We start from the raw sequence: 23,083 nt of genomic DNA on the forward strand, positions 1-23,083 counted from the left end.
AATGAGTTATTTCAACTATTCATATTTTATTTTCCCTATTGGAGCGGGCATGCTGCACTTCTAAACTGAGATCATACAGTAGAGGTGTCTGGAATGTGGGATGGTTGATACAGAACTTGTCTGCAACAAAGCTCCTACTTTTTCTCTACATGGTCGTCCTCTGCAGACAGCACAGTCCTGGAAAATGACAAGTTTGGTTTAAGGAACCACAGAGAGATGCTCAGTACACAGTCCTGCATGCTTTAAGAAACATTTTTATTTCTGAATTTCAAGCACTGCACAATTGTATTTAATTTTCAGAAATACAGGAAAGAATCACCATTATCATCATGTAGTGAATATATTTTACCATGCACAGGTAAACTAAGTACCCTTGTTTCACAGAACATTTCCACAATGTGCTTAATGGCAAACAGTACCGATATCAGATGATATATTCAGAATTTATAATAGAGAAGCAATATTAGTGCAAGAAATTTATCAGGCATAAACCTCCATCAACCAGCTGTGCTGATGATTAAATTGGTTCATGCTATAATGTAAATCAACCTCTCATAATACAAAGCACAGATGTTAAGCAAATTAACGCCATATCCTCAATAAACTTTTTTTTCATCAAAAAATTCAAGAGTGACAACAGAAGAAAAAACACTTGCTTTCAACACTGAAGATAAAATTCCTCATTGGGAATTGTTTGGCATTATGGTATTTGGTGATTTTATTAGATTTAACAACTATAAATCTATCTGAAGGATTGCTTCTAATATGACTCCAATATTTGCCAATCACATGCATCAGATGTAATCATGATTAAAACCTTGCAACCCCCTTAAGATCTTTTGCAATACTTCTATTGGGAGTTGAATGCTGCATATAGCCTCTGCATCAGAAAAGTAATCTAGGAAAATACACTTACGTATTCAGCAAGATACATATTAATGAAAAATAATGATTTGCTATGGGGAAGACAAAAGCCCAATTATAATCAGCTGGAGTTAGGCCACTGGGTAAAACAGAATTGATTATTGTCCAATAAAAATATCAGACAAAAACCCAAGAAAATTTGTGGTAATATAAGGACACAAATTTATGCTCCAAAAGCTGATTAGAAATGAGTGGATTCTCCTGCATCTTCCTCCCATGGTGTATCTGCATCCAGCTTCCTACGTAACTGTGCACTTATGGACTATGCAGCTGCACAATGAATGTTCTTCCAAAGCCCCTAAAATTCCCATGATAGTGGAAATGAACCGTTATACAAATCTGTAGTTAACACAAATGAAAACAAGATATTAAGACTGTTGTTTTCAAACATTCTGTTTCTTCATGATCAATGAAACAGTGCAGTTAGATATAACGTCTGTGAGAGCTACTTGGCAAATCAGGTGAACTTTAGAATTCACACCAGTTAGTGCCACATAGTCAGACCTTCCCACATGCTTACTTTTGGCTTTAGACAGTGGTGGGATTCAGCCAGTTCGCACCACTTCAGCAGAACCAGTAGCTATTTATTTTTTTGCTTAGTCCAGAATGGACTCCCGGAAGCGGCATCCACACAGAGAACCGGTTGTTCACATATTTGAATCCCACCACTGGCTTTAGAACAACGTAACATGGTTAAGGCTAAAAGTTAATGCTAAAACATATCTAAGTTCGTGCTGTGATTGAAAATACAAAAAGTATTTGAATTTTTTATTAAGCTAGTGATCCACAGAAATGAAATGATTATTTAAAAGAAAATGTTATTGGAGTAGGGTAAGAATTTTCATGTCCTACTCATTGACCTCCTTTATTTAAATAACTTATTACAGCACACTCTCCTTTCAAACAAGTTGCTTGTAAGAATATGGTCAAAGATTGATAAAATGGATAAAACACACTGCAACCCAATCTGTGACACAAAATAGACAAAACAAAAAAGAAAATAGCCAAATGACCAATGTGAAACACAGTTCATAAAATTAGGCCAGATTCCTCTGATTTACAAGTTCAGGAGAATCTTCCTTATATAAAGGCAGATGCAAGTAAAATAATTAATTAGGAGCTCCGGAAATCAAAAGATGTCCTGTCCTTATGGCTAGCACTGAGTAAATGTAAGTTCATTTCATAATTCAGTTGAACACATCCATGTTTTTTCCACTTCTGTGCATACGAATCATTAAATATACTCCAGGAAATATAATAAAATAACTCATATTTTGTACCCGATTTTCTAACTCATTCATTGCTGATAATTTAAATTTTTTTTTTAATCACATGGCCTTTGGAAATACTATAAAATGGATTGAAACAAATTTGGACACAAATTCCTTCAAGACTTCTGATATATAGAAATTATTTTCTGCTAATAAGTAATCTGCTGAGTGCTACTGCACTTCAAGGCCATATTACATTAATCTTGAATTCCCAGTATCTTCTAAAACAAACAGAACTGAAATCTCATATAAAAGAATAATTAAGTGAAGAAGTAGTGTTGGGACTGATTAGGCTGAGACTACCTGAAAAATTCTAAGTGGGCCATTACTTTTGGAATAAATTAAGACTTTCTGATAGGTGATGATATAAAATGGTCTAACATATCAGAAAGGTAAGATTGAATTTACATACATTTATAGAGTCCCCTCCCTTTATGCAGCAGGTATACATGTTCCATTGATCCATCACAGAAGACTGTACAAGATTTTAAAAAATATCATTTGTCTAACTTGTTGGGAGCAATATGCTGACTCTGCTTAGGGAGGGCTGTAAAGTACTGTGAAGCAGCATATAAATTTAAATGCTATTTTGCTAACACAGACATGCGGCAGTTTGTTGCAAGAGAAATTAAGCTTTCCTCTTCTGCCACTTCAAATTGTTTTTCACAGCTATAATTTTGTGGATTACAATGGTTTCAAATAAATTGTTGTTTATTTCAGACTATACAATAAGGATATTGAAAGCTCTTTTTGAAATATACTGTTCAAAAGAAAAATTATGATCAGATAATTTCTTGTGCAGTATACATATATTTCTAACTATACTAAGCAAAATGAAAACTGCCTTAATGTAGCTCATTTAAATAAAATTATATTTCATGTTTGCTATTTTCCTAGTTCTTAATAAGTCATGGCATTTTAAGAGAAAATAAATTGATTATAATTGTATTCTGAATATAATACTGTAATAAACTATATAATAATTGTAAAAGACAAGTTCAGGTTGAAAGAAAAAAATATCAGCAAAGCAGGTGGCAACAATGACTTAAGTGTTCAATATATTTGCATATCACAATGATTATTGTGCTAAGCCATAATTTTGAAGAACCAAGTTTAAATATTCAATTACCTTCAAACTGGATTAATTACTTTCTTCTATATTTCTTAAAATGATAAAATAGGAACGCAGTAAACTTTTATACTACTTTAATAGTTTATATATTAAATATTATTTATTAGATTTGTATTCCACTTTTCTTCTGGGAGTTCATGATGCTACCCTGTTTTTCCTGAAAAGGGACATTATAATTGGTCTAAGTTACCCAGTGAAAATATGAAGCTGAGGATGAAATTTATTGAAACTCCAAAGTCCTTAATTATTCATCTGGCTCTGAATGGAACATATGGTATAAATGTAGTAATAAAATAATAGTTATATTTGGATATAGATGCATTACTATAAAGTACTATATAGATTCTGTAAAGATTACCTTCAGTCTTCGTAAAAAGTACATTTCATATCAAAACATGGAAATCTGTATGCACTACGCTCATCTGGTTAGTTTTTTAAATGTTTTCCAAACTATTTTGTCTAACGTGTAAAATACATATTTATCACATTTTCAAATGTATATTTAAAAGCTGTTATTACTGATGCAGTTTGAAGAGTTCTAAGTACTTGCTTCTGAAAACACCAAAATTTATTGCTTGCCAATTAGCTGTATTTCCATATTTAATCTGTATTGACTACATTCTGTAGAGTTTTGTCTTGAAAACTGAGCACTCTTTCTTTCAGTAAGCTAGCAGGGCCTAATCTTTGGCAAGGATCCATCAACGTCATGAGCCAATAAAAAACTCTTAACCAGAGGAAAGGTTTCACAGGGTTGTTTTTTTCCCCCTTTGGCCAAAAAGTGCCAGCAAAAATAGTGAAAAAGCATAAGAGCATTAGGAATAGAGGTTTACGGTAATGGTGGTAAAATTTTGCACATGAAATATGTATCAGAAAGAACTTTAATTTTATTGTGTTCAGAGATTAAAGCCACAGCATATTTAGCCATACAGAACACAGTAATGTGTTTGTTGATTGCAGGTTTGTTACATGGACGTGTTTTTTAATCCTGATTTCAATGCCTTTATGGAAACCAGATGAAGCAAATGCAATAGATACAATTATGCTTTGCAGGTTCCTCAATTATTCTGCTGTTCTTCTTTTACCTGGATGGAGACTTCCTTATTTTGATGAAAACTTCTAACTTCCATGTGGTTGCAAAGCATGATGTAAATATAGTGTTCAGCCAGTGTCTGCTAAGAGAATCTCAAATCTTTCCAACCAAAGCAACATAAAAAATACTCAAAGGATTGTGTTTTGCTTGCTCCTATAACAACTAAATTTATCACAATCTCATTTCAACAGAAGTTTTCCAAATCTGAAAAAATGTAGACCTCCATTTCTTTTTCTTCAAATAACCAATAAATTATCTGTAAAATGACATATTCATTCAAGTGAAATTGGATAAAAGGCTTTTCTTTTTGTTGTAGGTCAACAGAACATCATTTTCTATCCTTCACTATATTAATAGAACTAAAACATGCTACTGTTTTATTCCTAGGAGGCTGAATAAGTGTCCTTTTCTTCTGCAGATATTAGCGATTAAAAAGATTATCTTATTAGTAATATTTTTTCCAGTAGTAATACTACAATTGATCTCACTTACCATTGTAGAAAGATGACTCTTTCATAACTCAGAGGTGAACTGCTGGTATCCTTGCCCAGAAGGGATCATATCAGCTTTTGCCCTTTGGGGATTGGTAGAGTGCTAGCAGGTGGGCAATCTAGCACTGCCCCATGGCTCTCCCTCCAAGACGGATATTATACATCTAGAAGCTGACTGGGAGCAGAAAAGACAACATATTCCCCTTCAATAAACAAGTGAAGAGGAGTCCTGGCATTGCAACATCTGTGCATTAGATAGCCATAAGGATCCTTCTAGTTTCAAAATTTGAAGTGGCTCATGTCAATTAAAGAAAGAACAGCATTGCTTATTAATTTTCAAACTGAGGGCAATGCAATGACCTAAACTTACCAAGTGTTTCCCCTAAGAACAGTCCAGATAAAATAGAATGTTATGATTTGCTGCCTAAGGTAATGTTTTGCAGTGAAATTAAATTTTAAAAGGGAGAAAGATCTAGCAAAATGGTATCTCCATTTCAAAAGGGAGCTAATTTTTTGACATGTATGTCAAACATAAAAGTTAAACTTAGTGCTAAAATATCTCCATCTTTTGAGAACAGGTATACAACTTTGGTGATTTTTCTAACTGCTATGAAGTTGAACGTATAGAAAATTTTATTTTGAAAATATAGATTTAAATGTCAGAAAATGAAAGAAATCACAAACTTATTTGTGAATAGATATTTAAATGTCAGAAAATGAAAGAAATCACAAACTTATTTGTGAATAGATATTTCTGACACATTTTTGAACAGACGTTGTCATATACTAGATGCCTATATCTAGTATATTATCATCAAAGGATAATAATAAAAGATAATAGAAAAGAATTAAAAATTAATCTAAAAATCCTACCCTATTATTGGAAATAATCATGAAATCTATGCCAAAGAACACATTGCTTCATTTTCTGCTTTTTCTAAAGCAAATATATTTCCAAAGGTAATTCCTTGACGAAATATAACTCTACTTATATGTATCAAAATATTAATATTAATAATTCTTAAGACCAGATCATATGGGTCAGCAATCTTTCAAATTGTTTACATCTCCAAAAATTAAAATCTGATGTCCAATACATTTGGGGTGGAGGAACAGTGTAACAGACATGAAATGCAATTTTATTCTTAAACCTGTTAGCATCAATTTATTACTTTTAAGGACATGCAACCTTTGATATCATATGGGTTTCAAAGTATTCTGTCCATGACTGAAAAATCCCAATACTATTTTAAAAATATTCATATATATTTGAAAAATATATGGTTTAACTTCATCATGATTCCATCAGACATGAAAGACCTTAGATAACTTTGAAACAGCCTAGGTATCTGGGGTATATTATGCTATCAAACTCTGCTTAAGTTGAAAATGTTGCCACTGTTGTGAGCTAAAAATATAGTTGTAGATAGAACAGATAGCATTAATAAGTGGACAAAGAAAAATTCATGAGTTATAAAATTACTCTTTAGTATAACATTAATAAAAGATAAACCAAAGTAGATTGAGTTGTTTTTGTGATATTACACACACACACACACACACACACACACACACACACACACACAGTTTTATCCATATACTACCAAAACTTGTATGTTTGTCTGTGTGTAGCCTTTAATAAGCAAAACAGTATATCACAGGGAACAATTTTTTTGAACCAAGAGACTTCAAACTGGCTAATGCAGACATGTCAAACACAAGGCCCGGGGGCCAGATCCGGCCCACAAAGTGGTTTCATGTGGCCCGCGAAGCCATCCTGGAAACAGTGAGGGAACGGCCCCCACTGCCTTGGCCCTGGCCCAGAGACCCTCCTTCTGCCAGAAACCTTCAGATCTGTCCCACTCCTGCCCAGGCCCCCATAGGCACCCTTGATGCGAACGATGTAGAGCTGGCCATGCCCACCCAGTAGGCCATACGAACTCTAGCCACGCCCACCCAGTAGGCCACGCCCACCCTGGCCATACCCACCCGGCCCCTTGAGGGCAACCGCAATGCTGATGTGGCCCTCAATGAAATGTGAGTTTGACACCCCTGGGCTAATGTGTCTAATGTGTCCAAAATCCAGAACACATGACATTTAGCAATTTTTACAAAACATTTTATTATATGAAATTTATCGTAAAACATTTTATGACATATCAGTAGTCTTCAATTTACAGCCACAATTGGGACCAGAATTTCCACTGCTAAGCAAGATGGTTGTTAACTGAGTTGCATCTGATTTTACAATCTTTTTTGCCATGGTTATTAAGCGAATCACTGCAGTTGTTAAATGAATCAAGCAGTCATTAAACAAATTCAGGTTCCTCCATTGACTTTGCTTCTAGGAATCTGGCTGGGAAGGTCACAAATGGTGATTGCATGACTCTGGAACACTGTAACCATTGTAAATGTGTGCCAGTTGCCAAATGCTCCAATTTAGATCTAGTGACCATGGAAATGCTGTGACAGTTGCGGGCACTGGTTAGAAGTCAGTTTTTTCAGTGCCACTGTAACAGTTGCTAAACAAATGATTATAGTTGAAGATTACCTAGAATACAAAATCTCATAAAACATTTCCTCTGGTCAACTCCTGATGTTTAACTATACCATACAGTTTAATATGGTCTATTCTCAAGGCAGATCAGGGCTTTTTTTTCTAAAAGAAAAGGTGCTGGAACTCTCATCTTGGCGGGCGCAGGAGGCGGGGGTGGTGGTGCTGCAGTCACAGGTGCGAGGGGTGTTGGTGGCGGGCTTTCCCCTGGGGCCGGAGCCGGTGCGGCTGGTGCTGTGGGAGCAGCAGGGCCCACTCTATATGGCGGGGCTGCACGGGGCATGCAGCAGAGGTGGTGCGGGCCAGACAATGCAGGGCGGCCACTTAGGCGTGCAGAGTAAAGCACCGGGTAGGCCACCAGCCTGGCTGTCACGGGTGAGCACAAGGAAGGAGTGCACATGGACTGCACAGAATCCACCTCCCACTCCTTGTCCTCTCTTACTTACCTAGTTGAGATGGTGTAGTTGGGCAGCAGGGAGGGATGCAAAGTTCCTGCCAACTCGCCTTCGCTGCAGACAACTTGCCGGTGCAATGTTTGCCGGCCAGGTCTTTTGGCGTGCTCAGCAGCAATTCCTATTGGCTTTCGAAAGCCAATAGAGGGAATAGCATAGCTTGTGCAAAAGCTTTTTTGTGTGTGTGCAAAAAAAGGTGCCGGAACGCCATTCTGAGCGTTCTATGAGAAAAAAAAGCCCTGCTTTTATGTTTTAATCTTCTGATTTTAAAAATATATTTTTTCTATTGTAAGTTGCCCCAAATCTCACCATATGGATTGCATACAAATATTATATAATCGGTAAATAAAGGTAGAACATATGTTAAATATGCATCAAATGATAATATGCTTCCCTACAAAGTCAATTCTTGCTCAATGACAGACCAAGGAGTTAACTCGGAAAGACAAGAGGAAAATCTGGAAGAGATCTGTGCAACTTGTAGAAGGGAAAGGCCCACACTGATAAATTAAAAATCTTTGTGGTCTGCAAAAGAATGCTGGTGGGCTAATCAATGATTTGGTGACTAGAGGAGCATCTACAGCAGGGGTGTCAAACTCAATTTAATTGAGGGCCGCATCAGCATTGCGGCTGCCCTCAGGGGGCCGGGTGGGTATGGCCAGGGTGGCCGTGGCTAGAGTGCGTATGGCCTACTGGGTGGGCATGGTCAGCTCTACATCGTTCACATCAAGGGTGCCTATGGGGGCCTGGGCAGGAGTGGGACAGATCTGAGGGTCTCTGGCAGAAGGAGGGTCTCTGGGCCAGGGCCAAGGCAGTGGGGGCCATTCCCTCACTGTTTCCAGGATGGCTTTGCGGGCCACATGAAACCACTTCGCGGGCCGGATCTGGCCCCTGGGACTTGTGTTTGACATGTCTGATCTACAGTGTTGGAGCTCGTGGTCATGGTAAGCTATGGAGGCACTAGGCAATATGACTTTCAGGGCAGTGGTGGTGATTTTATTACTTTTTTTAAAAAAGTCTGTGCTCTGTCCAAGGGTGCTTGGTAGGCTGCATGTACAGGCCTGGTCTAGAATTTATTTTGGAGCATTCAGCTATCTAGAGCAGGCATGTCAAACTCATTTTGTTTGAGGCAACTTCTTATAAAAGAATTGCCATTAATTTGTTTTAATAAAACAATTTAAATCAATTTTTCACTTGATTTCAAATTAAATGAATTATATTGGTTGACAATGAGATTTTTTTTAGTACAATTGCCAAATACAATAAACTGGTTTTAGGTATATGTTATTGGAAGGAAAAAGCAATCCCTGCTACGTTACTGATCCCAAAGAAGCATTTGCATGTATGCAGGTATCCTTAGGGTGCCATAGTAATGGATGAGAAATATTGGTTGCAAAGTTGGCATTTCTGGCTGTAATACAGATATTTTGGACTTATTTTTGTTTCTTTGCATGTTTGATATTTTTAATGCACATATGTAACATTTTTTGCTAGGATACATGACTACTGCTTGCCCAGAATGTGAAAAGTGAAAGACTGTGAATAAACAAAATTTTAATGTACAGATAATACCACCAGAAATTATTTTAGCCTTTTTAATAAATGTTATTAATGTTAAGCGCACCATGGAAAACATCATATATTGTTATGTATATACTAGGTGCAACATAGTATACACTGAAGTGCAACATAACTAGATTCTAAATAATCTATTTTTCAAAACACACAACAGTCCAAACAGTAAAAGTAAAGTCTAAATTAAGAATATTTCATTCTTAAGAATTGTTTAATTTAAAGTAGTTTAGTTGTAATAGATGGTTATAGATTCAAAATAGTTTTCAAGAGCATTTACAAAAGATATTTTTTCTAGCATCAGCTAAATTAGACATATTACATTGAGAAAAAATGTTTCTCATTTCTTTCCTTATTGATTTATTGATTTCATTGAAGAGATGTTAACATAGGGAATTGATTATTTTGTTATCTAATTTTACCTTCCAAAAGACAGAAGCAGATGAAAAATGTGAGGTTCTTTTCTGTTGGCTTTTTTGAATTAGCTGTTTTAGATTCTAAGTTTAGTTCCTAAAGAAGTAACCTTATAAATAATTTTAATGTCGTCTAGTGCAGGGTAGGCAAACTTGGCTCTTTTATGACTCAAGGACTTCAACTTCCAGAATTCCTGAGCCAGCATGGCTCAGCTTGGAAACCTCTCTCTTTCCCCTCAGCGTGGCTGGCTCAGGATTTCTGGGAGTTGAAGTCCATGAGTCATAAAAAAGAGCCAAGACTGCAATAGGCTTTCCAAAGCAAATAGAGGAAGGTGTTTTTTTTTTTTTTTTGCAAAAAAAAAAGGTGCCGGAATGCTGTTCTGAGCGTTCTATGAGAAAAAAAGCCCTGAAGCAGATACATCACTGAATATTTCCTTAAATTTTTATTCCCTGAATTTTTAAGAACATTTCCCATGAAGTCAGTACTTCAGAAGCTCTGCCACTGTTGAAGGCATTGAGAAATCTGGTAAGGAAACATTTTTGAGACAATTACCCAATGGGCGGGCTATCTATCTATCATCTATCTATCTATCTATCTATCTATCTATCTATCTATCTATCTATCTATCTATCTATCTAATCTACCTACCTATCTACCTACCTACCTACCTACATACCTTTCTATCTATATCCATCCATCCATCTGCTGTATTACAATTTATAAATACAAAAAACCCTCTGAAAATAATATAGGTATTTAATTCTTTACCCTTTTCTGTACTCCAACCAATTAACATACATTTTTTAAAAAACATACTGTTTATATTTCCCTTAAAGCATAATCTACAGTGTATATGGAAGCCATTCTTTCTTAAATTTAAAGTAAACTTCTACTATAAATATACTGTTATTGCCATTTTTGTGTATTCTCCAAGTTTAAGTTCCCAATCAGATAGTGTGAATACTGTGTTACTTTTCCAATGTTGTACAAAGTTTATCCTTATAGACATGCACATATATCTTAACAAATTATTGTATTTTTAGTGATATATTCTGTAATTACACCTAATAAACTGTGGTTTCATTTCAAATTTGATTTTAAGTTTCTCTAAATCTTTATATCTTTTCAATGCTTTGGGATTTGCCCGTCAAATTTATGGCATTTCCACCATTTATTGCCACATGATTTCTCTCTTTTTTAGCAATTATTAGCAGAATTGTATGTCATCTATACATCATTTCATACTATTTTTTTCTTAAATTATTTTTGGGGTAATTTTACACATTTGTTCGTTCCATAATTCTTCCCACTACTGTACTGGGACTATTTTGTAAAATTTTATATCTAATCTATCCTGTTTCTTTAAAAAGGTTCTCTCTGCATCATATATAAATGTGAGTTTATATATGCGCTCTAGTAAGTAGTATTAATTCTGAATAAGGATTTTAAACTATGTCCCTTTCTAATTTTTAAGATTAGATTTATTCTTTCAGCTATTTGTATATATGTTTGTATGGTATAGCTTTCATTAAGTAATTCTTGCTGTTTTAAATCTATTCATGATATCTGAGTGGACTAAATTTATAAATGTAATTACACTTGTTTTTACTTTAATTATCTCCAACATGAAAAGCGCTTAGAGCAAGCATGTCAAACTGCCAGCCCATGGGCCGAATGCCTCACACCGAAACTGCGCCCACCCCTTTGCCAGCAATGGGAAAAAAGTCACGAGACGTTGCGTGACATCACATGACGTCGCAAGTTTGACATGCCTGATTTAGAGCAAAGGCTAACAGTGAAATTGTTGTTACCAAAGGCTAACAACAATGAAATTGTTATTTTTTTTTGGTAACATTCCATAATTTTATTAAGTTTTGTCTTATGTGTCCTTTTAAGAATTGTCCTCTTTTATATCTTTTATATCATAAGTATCTGTAGAGTGCATTAGCTAGTCCAGCTTCTTCCAGTATCGACATTCTAGTGTTCAGGAATTAAATCTCCAAACAGTTAAGTATTCATGAGTCTCAATCAAAATCCTATCTACACCCCAATAAACCCCAAAGATTTCTTACACCATACACTCCTGGAAGTAAATAGCTCTCTATTGCATGTTTCTACTATTTTCTACTATTTCTACTACATAAAGCCATGGTAGCGCAGTGGTTACAATGCAGTGTTGCATGCTGACTCTGCTCATTGCCAGAAGTTCGATCCTGACCCACTCAAAGTTGACTCAGCCTTCTGTCCTTCTGAAGTTGTTAAAATGAGAAGCCAAATTGTTGGGGGCAATATGCTGACTCTGTAAACTATTTACAGAGTGCTGTAAAGCACTATGAAGCCGTATATAAGTCTAAGTGTTATTGCTATTGTTACGTTGATAGAAGAACTTCCTATGACGATAATGGGAATAAATAACAACTTTTCAATAAGGCCCACAGAAGATGATTTTCTACTAATTTTTCAGTTAGCAATTCATGGATGATAAAAATAACTTTTGTGATATTTTTGCAAGTCTGGTACATTAAAGATCATGATCATCAGGGGGCAATCTTACTTTAGTTAATGATATCTTTGGTGATCTATTTCCCCAAATATATGGTATACTCTATATAACTTTCCACTCTGAAAACAACACTTATTTGTAATTAACACTGAGATGCTTCTCAAAAGCGAAATCAAATGAGGTACAATATTCATTTTAATAACATTAAATTTGCCACACTAACTTTTAATTGATTTATTAACATCTAAATCAATATTTCCTAAACTTTTTAATATATTTACACATATTCAGAAATCAAATATCCTCAAAGTAATAATAAAATGCCCACAAGGATCAATATATTCTCACATCACTACACCGTTAGTGTTTTACTTAAATCATAACTCCATAAGACTTGGCTACTTCTGCTAACTATGAAATGTTCAACCAACCAATTTCATACAAAAAGATGTTTCATCTTTTTATAATATGAGATGCATGTAAAACTATGACATAAATTTTATATCTACTTAATATTTTAAATACCTTGTGTATTTCACATACCATTCATTCCCACTCTGTATCCTTCACTTCAATACATGAAGAATTAAAATTTAAAATAAATGCTCATATAAACCACAGATTATAAACCAGCTTGGCAGGCAATAAATGCTAAGTTTATAGATATATGAGTACAAATCAATATTAAATGGGTAATCAAACAAAAGTAGACTAGAGAAGGTAAGTCTAAAATTAAAAGTATAAAACAATACATAAACAAAAAGAACTTAAACTAACAGATATCTGTAACATTACTTCTATGAAGAACAAGTTCACCACCAAACCTATGTCTCTTCCTGCCCAAATGTTAATATTATTTAATTTATTTAAAAGTGTAATTGTAACAAAACCCTGCATGAGACAATACAAACCAACTAAAAAGAAAACAGAAGAAATCTAAACAAAAAAGTCAGAATTTCAAAATGGCAATGACCATTTACTGTACAGTGAGAAATGCCAGAGCAGGCAAACTGAGAGGCAGAAAATTGCAGAAAATAAGGAGGGAAAAATAATTGATTTTTCTTTGTCCAAGCTTTAACCCAAGGACATTTTGTACAAACATATGCAAAACATAAAATAAACAATGAAAAATTAAGACAGTTAATGACTTTGAAAATCTGAAACAAAACCAAGAAACAGGAGAAAAAAGCCACCCCCAATTTAAAATCTAGAAAAAAATCTTCAAGCTACCATTATTGTCTCTGAAGAATTACTAGGAACCATTATGAGCTACTTATCAGATTGTAAAATAATGAAACTGGGGATGGCTGAGTTAGATAAAGCAGAATAGAGGGATTTTAAATAAGCCACTTGCTTATTATGAACAATAACAATCTTAAATATATAGCTAGATTCAGAAATGCTTTCTACTAGGTTCAGTGGGTTTAAAAGCTGTACTCTTAAGTGATAAGTTATTTGATATCATGAATATATTTATAATATGATTATATGAAATACTTCCTTCTCCAGGAAGGAACGGTCCTCATTCTTTAATACAACATAATTGAGAGGTGCTCTTCCTCCCTTTATAACCATAACCATTTTCTGAAGTAAATTGCATGCCAGTCTATATATTTTAATACAATTTGTAGAAACATGGGAAAAGTAGTTATATAAATTTAATAAATAAATAAAAAGAGGTTGCATCATGCTATTTTGACTTACTTAGCTTATATTTCCCAGTATGTGTGTACTATGTTTAGCAAGCATTTCCCCCCTTTCTCTTGTTTTATGTGTTCCAGTGCCATTATAGTTTATTGCTTCCTGTTCTGTGGTCCAATTGTTTGAACCTGAACTATAACAATTATTTTATAAGTTTTGCCATATTTAAACCTGCAAATACCACTGGTAACCATAATAACTTTTTTGCAAATAAAACAAATTTCCAGAAAAGTCATAAAAATTGCTTTTATTCTTCCAATGTTTTAATGGCTCATTTTTCTTATTGCTCATAAAGGTTCTTCAGTGAATTTTGTAAGTGTGTGGGTACCTGCTCTATCTGTTGGTATTACTGTAGATAACAAAAGTTTATATATAACCTTGGGAACCTAGCCTAAGGCTACAACATATATTAAACACTTTTAATAGGATACTTACACCTTGCCTTATTTGCATGTATTTACAACAGATGAACAAAATTTTGTCCTAGATGAAAGGATGAGAACTCTGCATGCTTAAAAAAGTAAACCAATAACATTGTCTTACTATCATCGTTAAGACTTTTGTAACAACTAATTCTCAAAGTTTATTTGTCAAAGCAAGCATATATTGGGATATTTAAGTGACCCAAACTATTAGTATAACTGACCACTTCAGGGTTTGTTTCTGACCCCAAATTAGTTTAAATTGACAGAATTACCCTGAATACTTCCTGCTAATGTCAGTGGGAATATAAATAATGCTAATTTACCATTCCAGTTTGACAGGACTGGACAGACAGGAAAGGGAGGCATGTAACTATTTTGCCTAAAGCAGATATTTCAATCATCAAAAACTAAAACCAAAGAAACAATATCAGTACATACTGATCTGTGCTTTAGAGCCTGTGGTTTGCCTATATTCTATGCTCAGCATAATCAATTAATAGGTATGAGTTTATGCAGACAAAACCTACAATCTATTTATGCAAAGAACACATTTAGTCTGAAAATTGCTAAATAAAAATAGAAGCAGTTATTAATGTAATGCTAAATTAATACTAGCAATTAATACATACTCAAAATAAGTGCCAAAATACTTCATAATACATAAAATTTAAATATAGCATGAATCCTTTTGTTATAAGCTGTAACAAAAGCCAAAAGATTACTTATTTACCAATTTTAGACTTTTTTGATCATTTCTTTAGAGTTTACCCGAAGAGTCAAGTTTTTGGATCCATAAGGTGCTATGAAAAAGTGGCAGATACAAGTGCTATTTACAATATTCCTTGACTGAAATCCAAAAAGGTTGTACAACTCAATTTTAATTTGAAGTTCAGAAATATTCAGAAAGCATTCCAGTAATTTTAGCAAGTAGAAATATTTACACAGAGATTTATATACAGATGGAGAGTGAGAAAGGCTAAGGTAAGGAATGCAGGGATCTCCCCCAACAACATGAGAGACCAAGATGTGCAACACTTTTGAAGACTGGACCAGAGTATTGATAATACATCCGCAGTACCAAATTAATTTGTCTTACATTCTGAACATTTTAAAATAATGTTACAAACTTTCAATCGTGGCTGCAATAAATAAGCATGGCAAGTTTCCTCAAGTCTTCTTAAATGTTTTACTACTGCCACAGGGAAAAAGATTTTAATATAAAATTAGCTATCAATATACTTACTTATCAAAGCTATCACTGTATTTTATGAAGCTCTCCAGTTTTTCCTTAGCATATTCCACCACATCAGGATGAAGTTCTATTCCATGATTTATTCCAAAAGGGCCTGTAAATTAATATTCAGCAACCATGTAAGATTGTTGAATCAATGTATTTTTATAAAACTGTACATTGCTGTGAATGCTAAAGAACATCTTTATTTGACAACTACATAGCACTAAGTAGATAGTGGAAATGTCTGTATTAATTAACAAAAGAGAAAGTTATCCAATAAGTCCCAAACCATATAGCTGCAATACTGATACAGAAATAAATAAAGATCCCAGGGCATAGCAACTATTTTTTATAAGAAGAAAAAGAAATGACTGCAGATAACTTAGTGCACTGCAGAAAGTTGTTTATTGTCAATTGCAGTTCTTTGGGCGGTTTCAGAAAACTATGCTTTACCTTGCTTTGCAATCAAAACCATTATGTGATTATGCTGGCAATCTCATCTATGATAGTGGTAGTGCAGTTTTTATTCAACTGCTGCCTTCTGTTTATAAAAAGCAGGAAAAATTCAGAATAATGCTTAGCATTATAAGCTGCTTTTCCACTAAAACATGGCAAGAAAGTATAGCTCAAAATTCCTTCTTTATTTAGCAGGGAACATGAATTGAATTATGTTATTTTCCTCACTTTATCTCCCACTTTCAAAATAATGTAATAAAGATATAATACTTAAATTTAAGTCTGAACTTAAATGTCATGATTACTGTACTTTTAAAACAATTGTAGGGTCTCTTAAAAATTAAGTTATAAATGTTTGCTCATCTTTGCAAAGCTACAGATCTCTTGGTAATTTCAGAAATTTTGATCAATTATATATCAGGAACACTAATTTGAAAAGCTACTTGCTAATATCTTGCAAGTTTGGCAGGGGCATAAACATGCTATTTTAAAACTGAAAATATCAGTAAATTCAGCTTATATAAAAGAATGTTCAATAATTTTAAAAATATTACCTAATATTAATCCCACCATTGTACTTAAATATCCGGTTCCACTACCCAGATTAAGAAAAGACAATCCAGGCTGAAGCTTTAATGCTTCCATGACTTCAGAATAAATGCATGGTGCCGATAAATGTATATTTCCATGCTTCCAGGCCAAGTCTTTATATGCATTGTCTCTATAGCCTTCCAGATAGTAATCACCACGATCAATAGCTCTGAAGGCTTGTTCTACTCGCTCAGTGCGAATATATTGTGCTTCTTTCAAGTTATCAATTAAATCATCATTATCTTCTCCTGCACTCACAGCTCCTCCCATGATGATTGTCTTTTAACAACTCAATTAATTTTGAGAATACATTGGTAGGTACTTGTCTGATGTTTCCACACAGAAGGTCCAATCCAGTCTGGCTCAATACTGCTTTGCAAAAGAATCCTAAAAGATTTTTAAGAAGACATACTTTTATTTTCACAGGTTGTAAAAATGTAATCAAATTCAGTGATAATTGGATAGGAAAGGTAAACAATGTTCTTTGATATCTAAAGTGGTCGACATACAGTTACTGAATTAAACAAAATACTCAGTATACAGTGAAAGTCCTCAGAATTTGTAGAAAGCCTTACTAGATGAAAGTAATCCATATCAGCCACCCCAAATGGAACTAAGTCAAAAGAAAGCTGGTCTGGAAATGTATAGTTGATCCTCAGTTGAAAACAAGTCTATTAAAAGAAAAGAACAAATCTGTATATTAATTGTCCATTCAAAGTAATACCCATATAATAATAGCAAGCAAAACATTTTTATTCACAATAAAAATGTTATCTCATCTAGCACTTAAAACATGGCAGGTTTTATATATTCTTCTTATTGACTATGAAATTCATTATTTGACAATTACTTTTCTAAATACAGCCTTCATACAGAAAGCACTGGAAAACATATTTGAAATGGATATTATGGTTTTTAAAATCTATTTGAATTAAGTTTTATAGTAATAAGCAATTTCAGTTAAATACTTAATTTCATTCTCAAAAACATATTTGTCTCATTTATTATAAGGAAAAAAAAGAAAAAGTGGGTGAAGAATTGTGGAAGGACACATGAATCAATAAAGTTGGTTGTAGTAAAAATCCTTTAAAATGAATCTTAGTCTAGTAGTCCAAAGTTAAATGTTGTTACATTAGGGTAAGTTAAGGATGGATTTAATGGTCTTTCCTCCAACCTGAAAGCCCAGTTAAGTAATTAACAGAACTTTTTCTCCCAAGGAAACTACCTGGAGGTTATTAAAATAGTTCAGCTTCTGTGGAACAGTTACAGTAAGCTATATGAGAAATAAAACATATATGACATCTAAAATATTTGAAGTTGATTTACATACATCCAGAAAAGAGAAAGTATTTATTGGAGATCACAAGTTCAACTACATTTATTTTTATTCACTCAAGCAAATGAGAATCATTACTACATAGTTGGATCTTCAAATGTTTGCAAACAACTGGTGTCAGTAAAAACATTAGAATATTTATAGGGGGGAAAAACAAAGCAGTAGAGAACAGAATTGGTGGCTGGAAATGAAAAATAGGGGTTTGTCAACATTAGGAGAGGCATCTTCCAGGGTTACCTATTATCACTCTTACTATCTGTCATTGCTATGATTATAGCATAACATGACTGTGATAGTCTCAGTGTTTATTGGCATACTGGGTGATATATGAAAAAATACTTGGCAGCATTTAGAAAACCTGCTCATTGACAAACATTTCCACCTGTCAATTGCAAAAGGCTACACTGCTTGGACCCGCAAATATACTATCCTGATACATTACAACATCCTAGTTTCTACACATCTCGGGAAAAACTAAATGTGTAGAAGGCCTATGTTAGACTTAGATATTTTTTTTTAAAAAAAGATGGCTATGGCAAACCACTTTTATGTAGTTGCCAACAAAATTCCATATAGTAACCAGAAATTGAAGTAGAATGGTTCTACAATTCAAGATAAACAGGACTTATTTTAATATTTCTTATCATATATCAAAAACAAAATTTCATATTAATAATTTGTGCTTCTTCTATATAGCTTAGGGGTGGTCAGATCTGTTGTATGTGAAAACAAAATGCTGCCAAACACATCAAACTGAAGTTGAGGTGCCAATACTGTAATTAAAGTAAAGGTAAAGGTTCCCTTGCACATGCGTGCTAGTCGTTTCCGACTCTAGGGGCCGGTGCTCATCTCAGTTTCAAAGCCGAAGAGCCAGCGCTTGTCCGAGGACGTCTCTGTGGTCATGTGGCCGGCATGACTAGACGCGAAAGGCGCATGGAACGCTGTTACCTTCCCACCGTAGTGGTCCCTATTTTTCTACTTGCATTTTTACGTGCTTTTGAACTGCTAGGTTGGCAGAAGCTGGGACAAGTAACAGGTGCTCACTCTGTTACACAGCACTCGGGATTCGACACACCAAACCGCTTACCTGATTGACAGGCTCAGCGTCCTAACCCACTGAGCCACTGTGTCCCTTTTAATACTGTAATTAGACAATAATAATAATAATAAGTAGTAGTAGTAGTAGTAGTAGTAGTAGTAGTAGTAGTTGGAAGGGACCTTGGAGGTCATCTAGTCCAACTCCTGCTCAGGCAGGAAGCCCTATACCATTTCAGGCAAATGGCTGTCCAGTCTCTTCTTAAAAAACTTCCAGTGTTGGAGCATTCATCACTTCTGGAGGCAGGTTGTTCCACTGGTTAAGTGTTCTAACTGTCAGGAAGTTTCTCCTTAGTTCTAGGTTGCTTCTCTCCTTGACTAGTTTCCATCCGTTGCTTCTTGTCCTGCTTGCAGGTGCTTTGGAGAATAGCATGACTCCCTCTTCTTTGTGAGATATTGGAACACTGCTATCATGTCACCCCTCACCCTTCTCTTCATTAAACTACACATACCCAGTTCCAGCAACCGTTCCCTATATGTTTTAGCCTTTAGTCCCCCAATCGTCTTTGTTGCACTTCTCTGTACCCTTTCTAGAGTCTCAACATCTTTTTTACATCGTGGTGACCAAAACTGGATGCAGTATTCCAGGTGTGGCCTTACCAAAACATTGTAAAGTGGTATTAGTACTTCACGTGATCTTGATTCTATCCCTCTGTTAATGCAGCCTAGCACTGTGTTGGCTTTTTTGGCAGCTGCAGCACACTGCTAGCTCATATTGAAGTGATTGTCCACTAGGACTCCGAGATCCCTCTCACAGTTACTACTATTGAGCAAGGTACTTAACTGAGCAAGGTAATTAATTATTTTCAGCAACTTAGTTTTAAAACTTTTCCCATTCTGAATAGTTGAAAAATTCTGAAAAGTATATACTCCACATATAACTAAACTGATTAAAAAGTATCTCTTACCTAATAGAAAAAAAGCTGTTCAAATTGTTACTGTTGTCCAAGTAATTATGCTTAAAGTATTTCCAGCAAGCAAAACAATTCTTCTTTCTCAGCCTTATTCCCACCCATAACTACTTCACCTTTGGCAATAACATAGGTACCTGCAAGTTAGTGACACAACCATACCATACAATAAGCAAACATATCTAGAGCAATATGTTTGCAATTCTTACAATCTGAAATCTCAACTATCCTTGAGATTCAGTAATGATGTTTCATCATTTAGACCCATAGAAAGGGCATCCCATGTAATTCCATCATGACTTCAAAAATTTTCTCCTTGCTTTTAGCCTCAGCATCAAGCATCTAGAGAAAAAGTTCATTTCCTGATGTCATGGTAAAACTATACAATGGACACATAAGCACCTTGTTATTTAGAAAGCTTACAGATCTCCTTGCATAACCACATATTTCCTCTTTCTATCTGGAACACATCATCAACACTAGCATCTATTCTAAGGTTTTAACTACAGCCTCATTTGTTCTGATCTGCTCAACTGAATAGTATTAAATCAGGCCTTTAGGAAACTGAACTAGCTACCAAACATGATCAATAGACAAATCAACAGAGCAGAGCCAGGAGGAATCTAGCTACAAAAGGACTACAATACCACCAGCTGTCACTCATAGTTCAAGCCACTCAAAAGAATTGTTAATAAGCTTACTGGATGATGTCAGTGAACTTTTTTAAGCATCAGATGGCAGGCCCCTTGCGAACAGACAACCAGCCTGAAAAAAATCTATAAGCAGCAAGAAACAACAAGACAACCAGACCTTGCAACAACAGATATCTGCTTTGAGCCTATACTCAAAAAAATGGTACATCACAGGTCCCAAAAAGAGGTATCTTCAGATAGGAAGTCCTCATTTAACAGCAATAATTGGGACCAAAATATCTATCACTAAGCTATGCAGTCATAAACGCCAGTGTCTTGTGACCACATCATTTAGCAATGGAAATCCTGGTAGACCATGTTAACAACTTCAGAAAAGTCAATGGGGAAGCCAGCAGGAAGTTACAATTCCCAAGCAAATTGCAAGTAGGCCAGTGGAGAAGTGGTTGCTGTGGCATAGCAGGAGGGGCTGGTGGTTGCTTCCAGGTGGGGGAGAGCAGTCTGGTGGCTAACATGGTGCTGTGCGAGTGTGGCTAGTAAAGGCTGACTGCTGCCAGCTGAAGAAAGGCTCCCAGGTGGCTGCTGTGGAGCACTAAGTATTATCAGAGAATTTCAACCTCCCAAGATAGTCCAAAGATAACACCAGAACTGAAAAAGAAACTGCTGGACATCAACAGATTTCAGCACATCTCAACATTTGCATGACCACCTTATCTTCCCACTCCTTCCCCCTTGCCTCATCCCAATTAAATCCTATATCAATTTAACTGTTCCATGTATCTGGAAAATAAGGTGCAGTTCACAAAAGTTCAGGTCTTTTAATGCAGAGGTCCCCAACCTTTTGGGCACCAGGGACTGGTTCCATGGAGAACTGGAAAAGGTGTGGTTTTGTGTGCTGCCTGCATCCCACAGATGGGGCTTTGCTTGTTTGTGCAGCCCAGTTGCTGGCATGCTGTGGACTGATACTGGTCCAGGGACCGGGGGTTGGGGACCCGTTTTAATGAAATTTCTTAGTCTGAAAAGTAATAATCAGACTCCTCCTGATTTTCCTCTCTCAACTGTTAACAGTATCTTTCCACTAAGCAACAGATTTTCCTGTAGCAGGAAATGCAAATCTTCTTCTTCCCTCTTCCTCTTTGCATTTTCCCACAAGTGCAGAATCCACTTTTTTAGGATCAACCAAGTATTTATTGGTTGCATAGGAACTGACCAATCAGTTTTCACCCAAGCCTGATAATGTGTGAGACAGTGACTGGAAAAGTCTTCTTAGCTATGTCTTAAGATAAGACTAGAATTCATAGTCTCCTGGTTTCTAGCCTAGTGCCTTAACCACTAGAACTAGTTTTCGTAAACATATGAAACTTATAGCCTTCCCAATTTTTGCTGAATTGTAACATGCTTCATAACAGAATTCAAAAGTCTTTAGAACAGGATCCCCTGCTCTGATTTTAAAAGATACACTAGGACAGTGGTATGAAACTGGTGGCCTACGGGCCGGATGTGTCACACACAGGCCACACTCACCCCAGCTCTGCAAAGGCAAAAAACATTGCAATATGTCACAATACGTCATGTGACGCAATGAAGTTTGACACCTATGCACTAGGAGGACTTCTAGGTGATCATTTCCCTGTGAGAGTAAGCAGTTGTCAAGAGATGTGATGTACAGCATTTCTTTTGCCATAAAAATGCCATGAACTGAAGATAGGCCATGGGCTCAACAAAGGTGTATGTTTTATTAAGATTGTATTACAAAGCATCAGCAAATATGACATAATTTATTTATATGATCAAAATATGTGGGTGTATAATTTGTATTTGCTCACTCCAAATATCATAGGACACCTGACTCCAAACAATATATTTTAACAAAGTTTTTAGTGTCAAATTTAGGGTACCCAGGCTCTTAACACTTTCAGGATCTCAGGCTTGCACACATAGCTAAATCTTAAGAGTCTTATGAAAGGCTAACAGTGTCAGGGCCATCTTGAACTCTGAAGGAAAAATGTTCTGCTGCCAAGAAGTTATGCCTCCTGGTTTCCGAACTGCACCAGCTATTAAAAATGTTGTAACATGTGTCATATAACTGTACCATTAAGCTGCCCATGCAGCTGCATTTTGCGCTAGTTGAAGGTTATGGATGCTCTTCAAGAGCAGTTTCATGTATAACTTACTTTAATCCAATAAGAGTTAACAAGAGCATGAATGAATGTGAGCAAAGTACATCAGTCAAGGAATTTGCATAACTGGTGCAAAATCCATGTGCAAAGATCCACCTAGT

The 23,083-nt window shown here is 35.3% G+C and overlaps 1 protein-coding gene across 6 annotated transcripts in view; it reads right to left on the reverse strand.

Moving 5' to 3' along the window:
* Positions 1–23,083, reverse strand: part of PCMTD1 (protein-L-isoaspartate (D-aspartate) O-methyltransferase domain containing 1) — a 47,305-nt gene that overhangs the window by 18,101 nt on the left and 6,121 nt on the right. For 3 of the 6 annotated variants that reach the window (XM_083360003.1, XM_083360004.1, XM_083360006.1), the window contains exons 2-4: positions 17,386–17,481; positions 16,774–17,197; positions 15,773–15,875 (exon numbers count right to left, since the gene is read on the reverse strand). In XM_083360003.1, the coding sequence (XP_083216129.1) occupies positions 15,773–15,875; positions 16,774–17,080 (410 nt within the window). In that variant the 5' untranslated portion in view covers positions 17,081–17,197; positions 17,386–17,481. Of the gene's footprint in view, positions 1–4,909; positions 5,046–15,772; positions 15,876–16,773; positions 17,198–17,385; positions 17,482–23,083 lie in introns of those variants that run through there. The other 3 variants (XM_083360008.1, XM_083360005.1, XM_083360007.1) reach the window with 3 other exon arrangements.

Source organism: Vipera ursinii, assembly GCF_947247035.1.
Source record: "Vipera ursinii genome assembly, chromosome: 3".
Taxonomy (NCBI): domain Eukaryota; kingdom Metazoa; phylum Chordata; class Lepidosauria; order Squamata; family Viperidae; genus Vipera; species Vipera ursinii.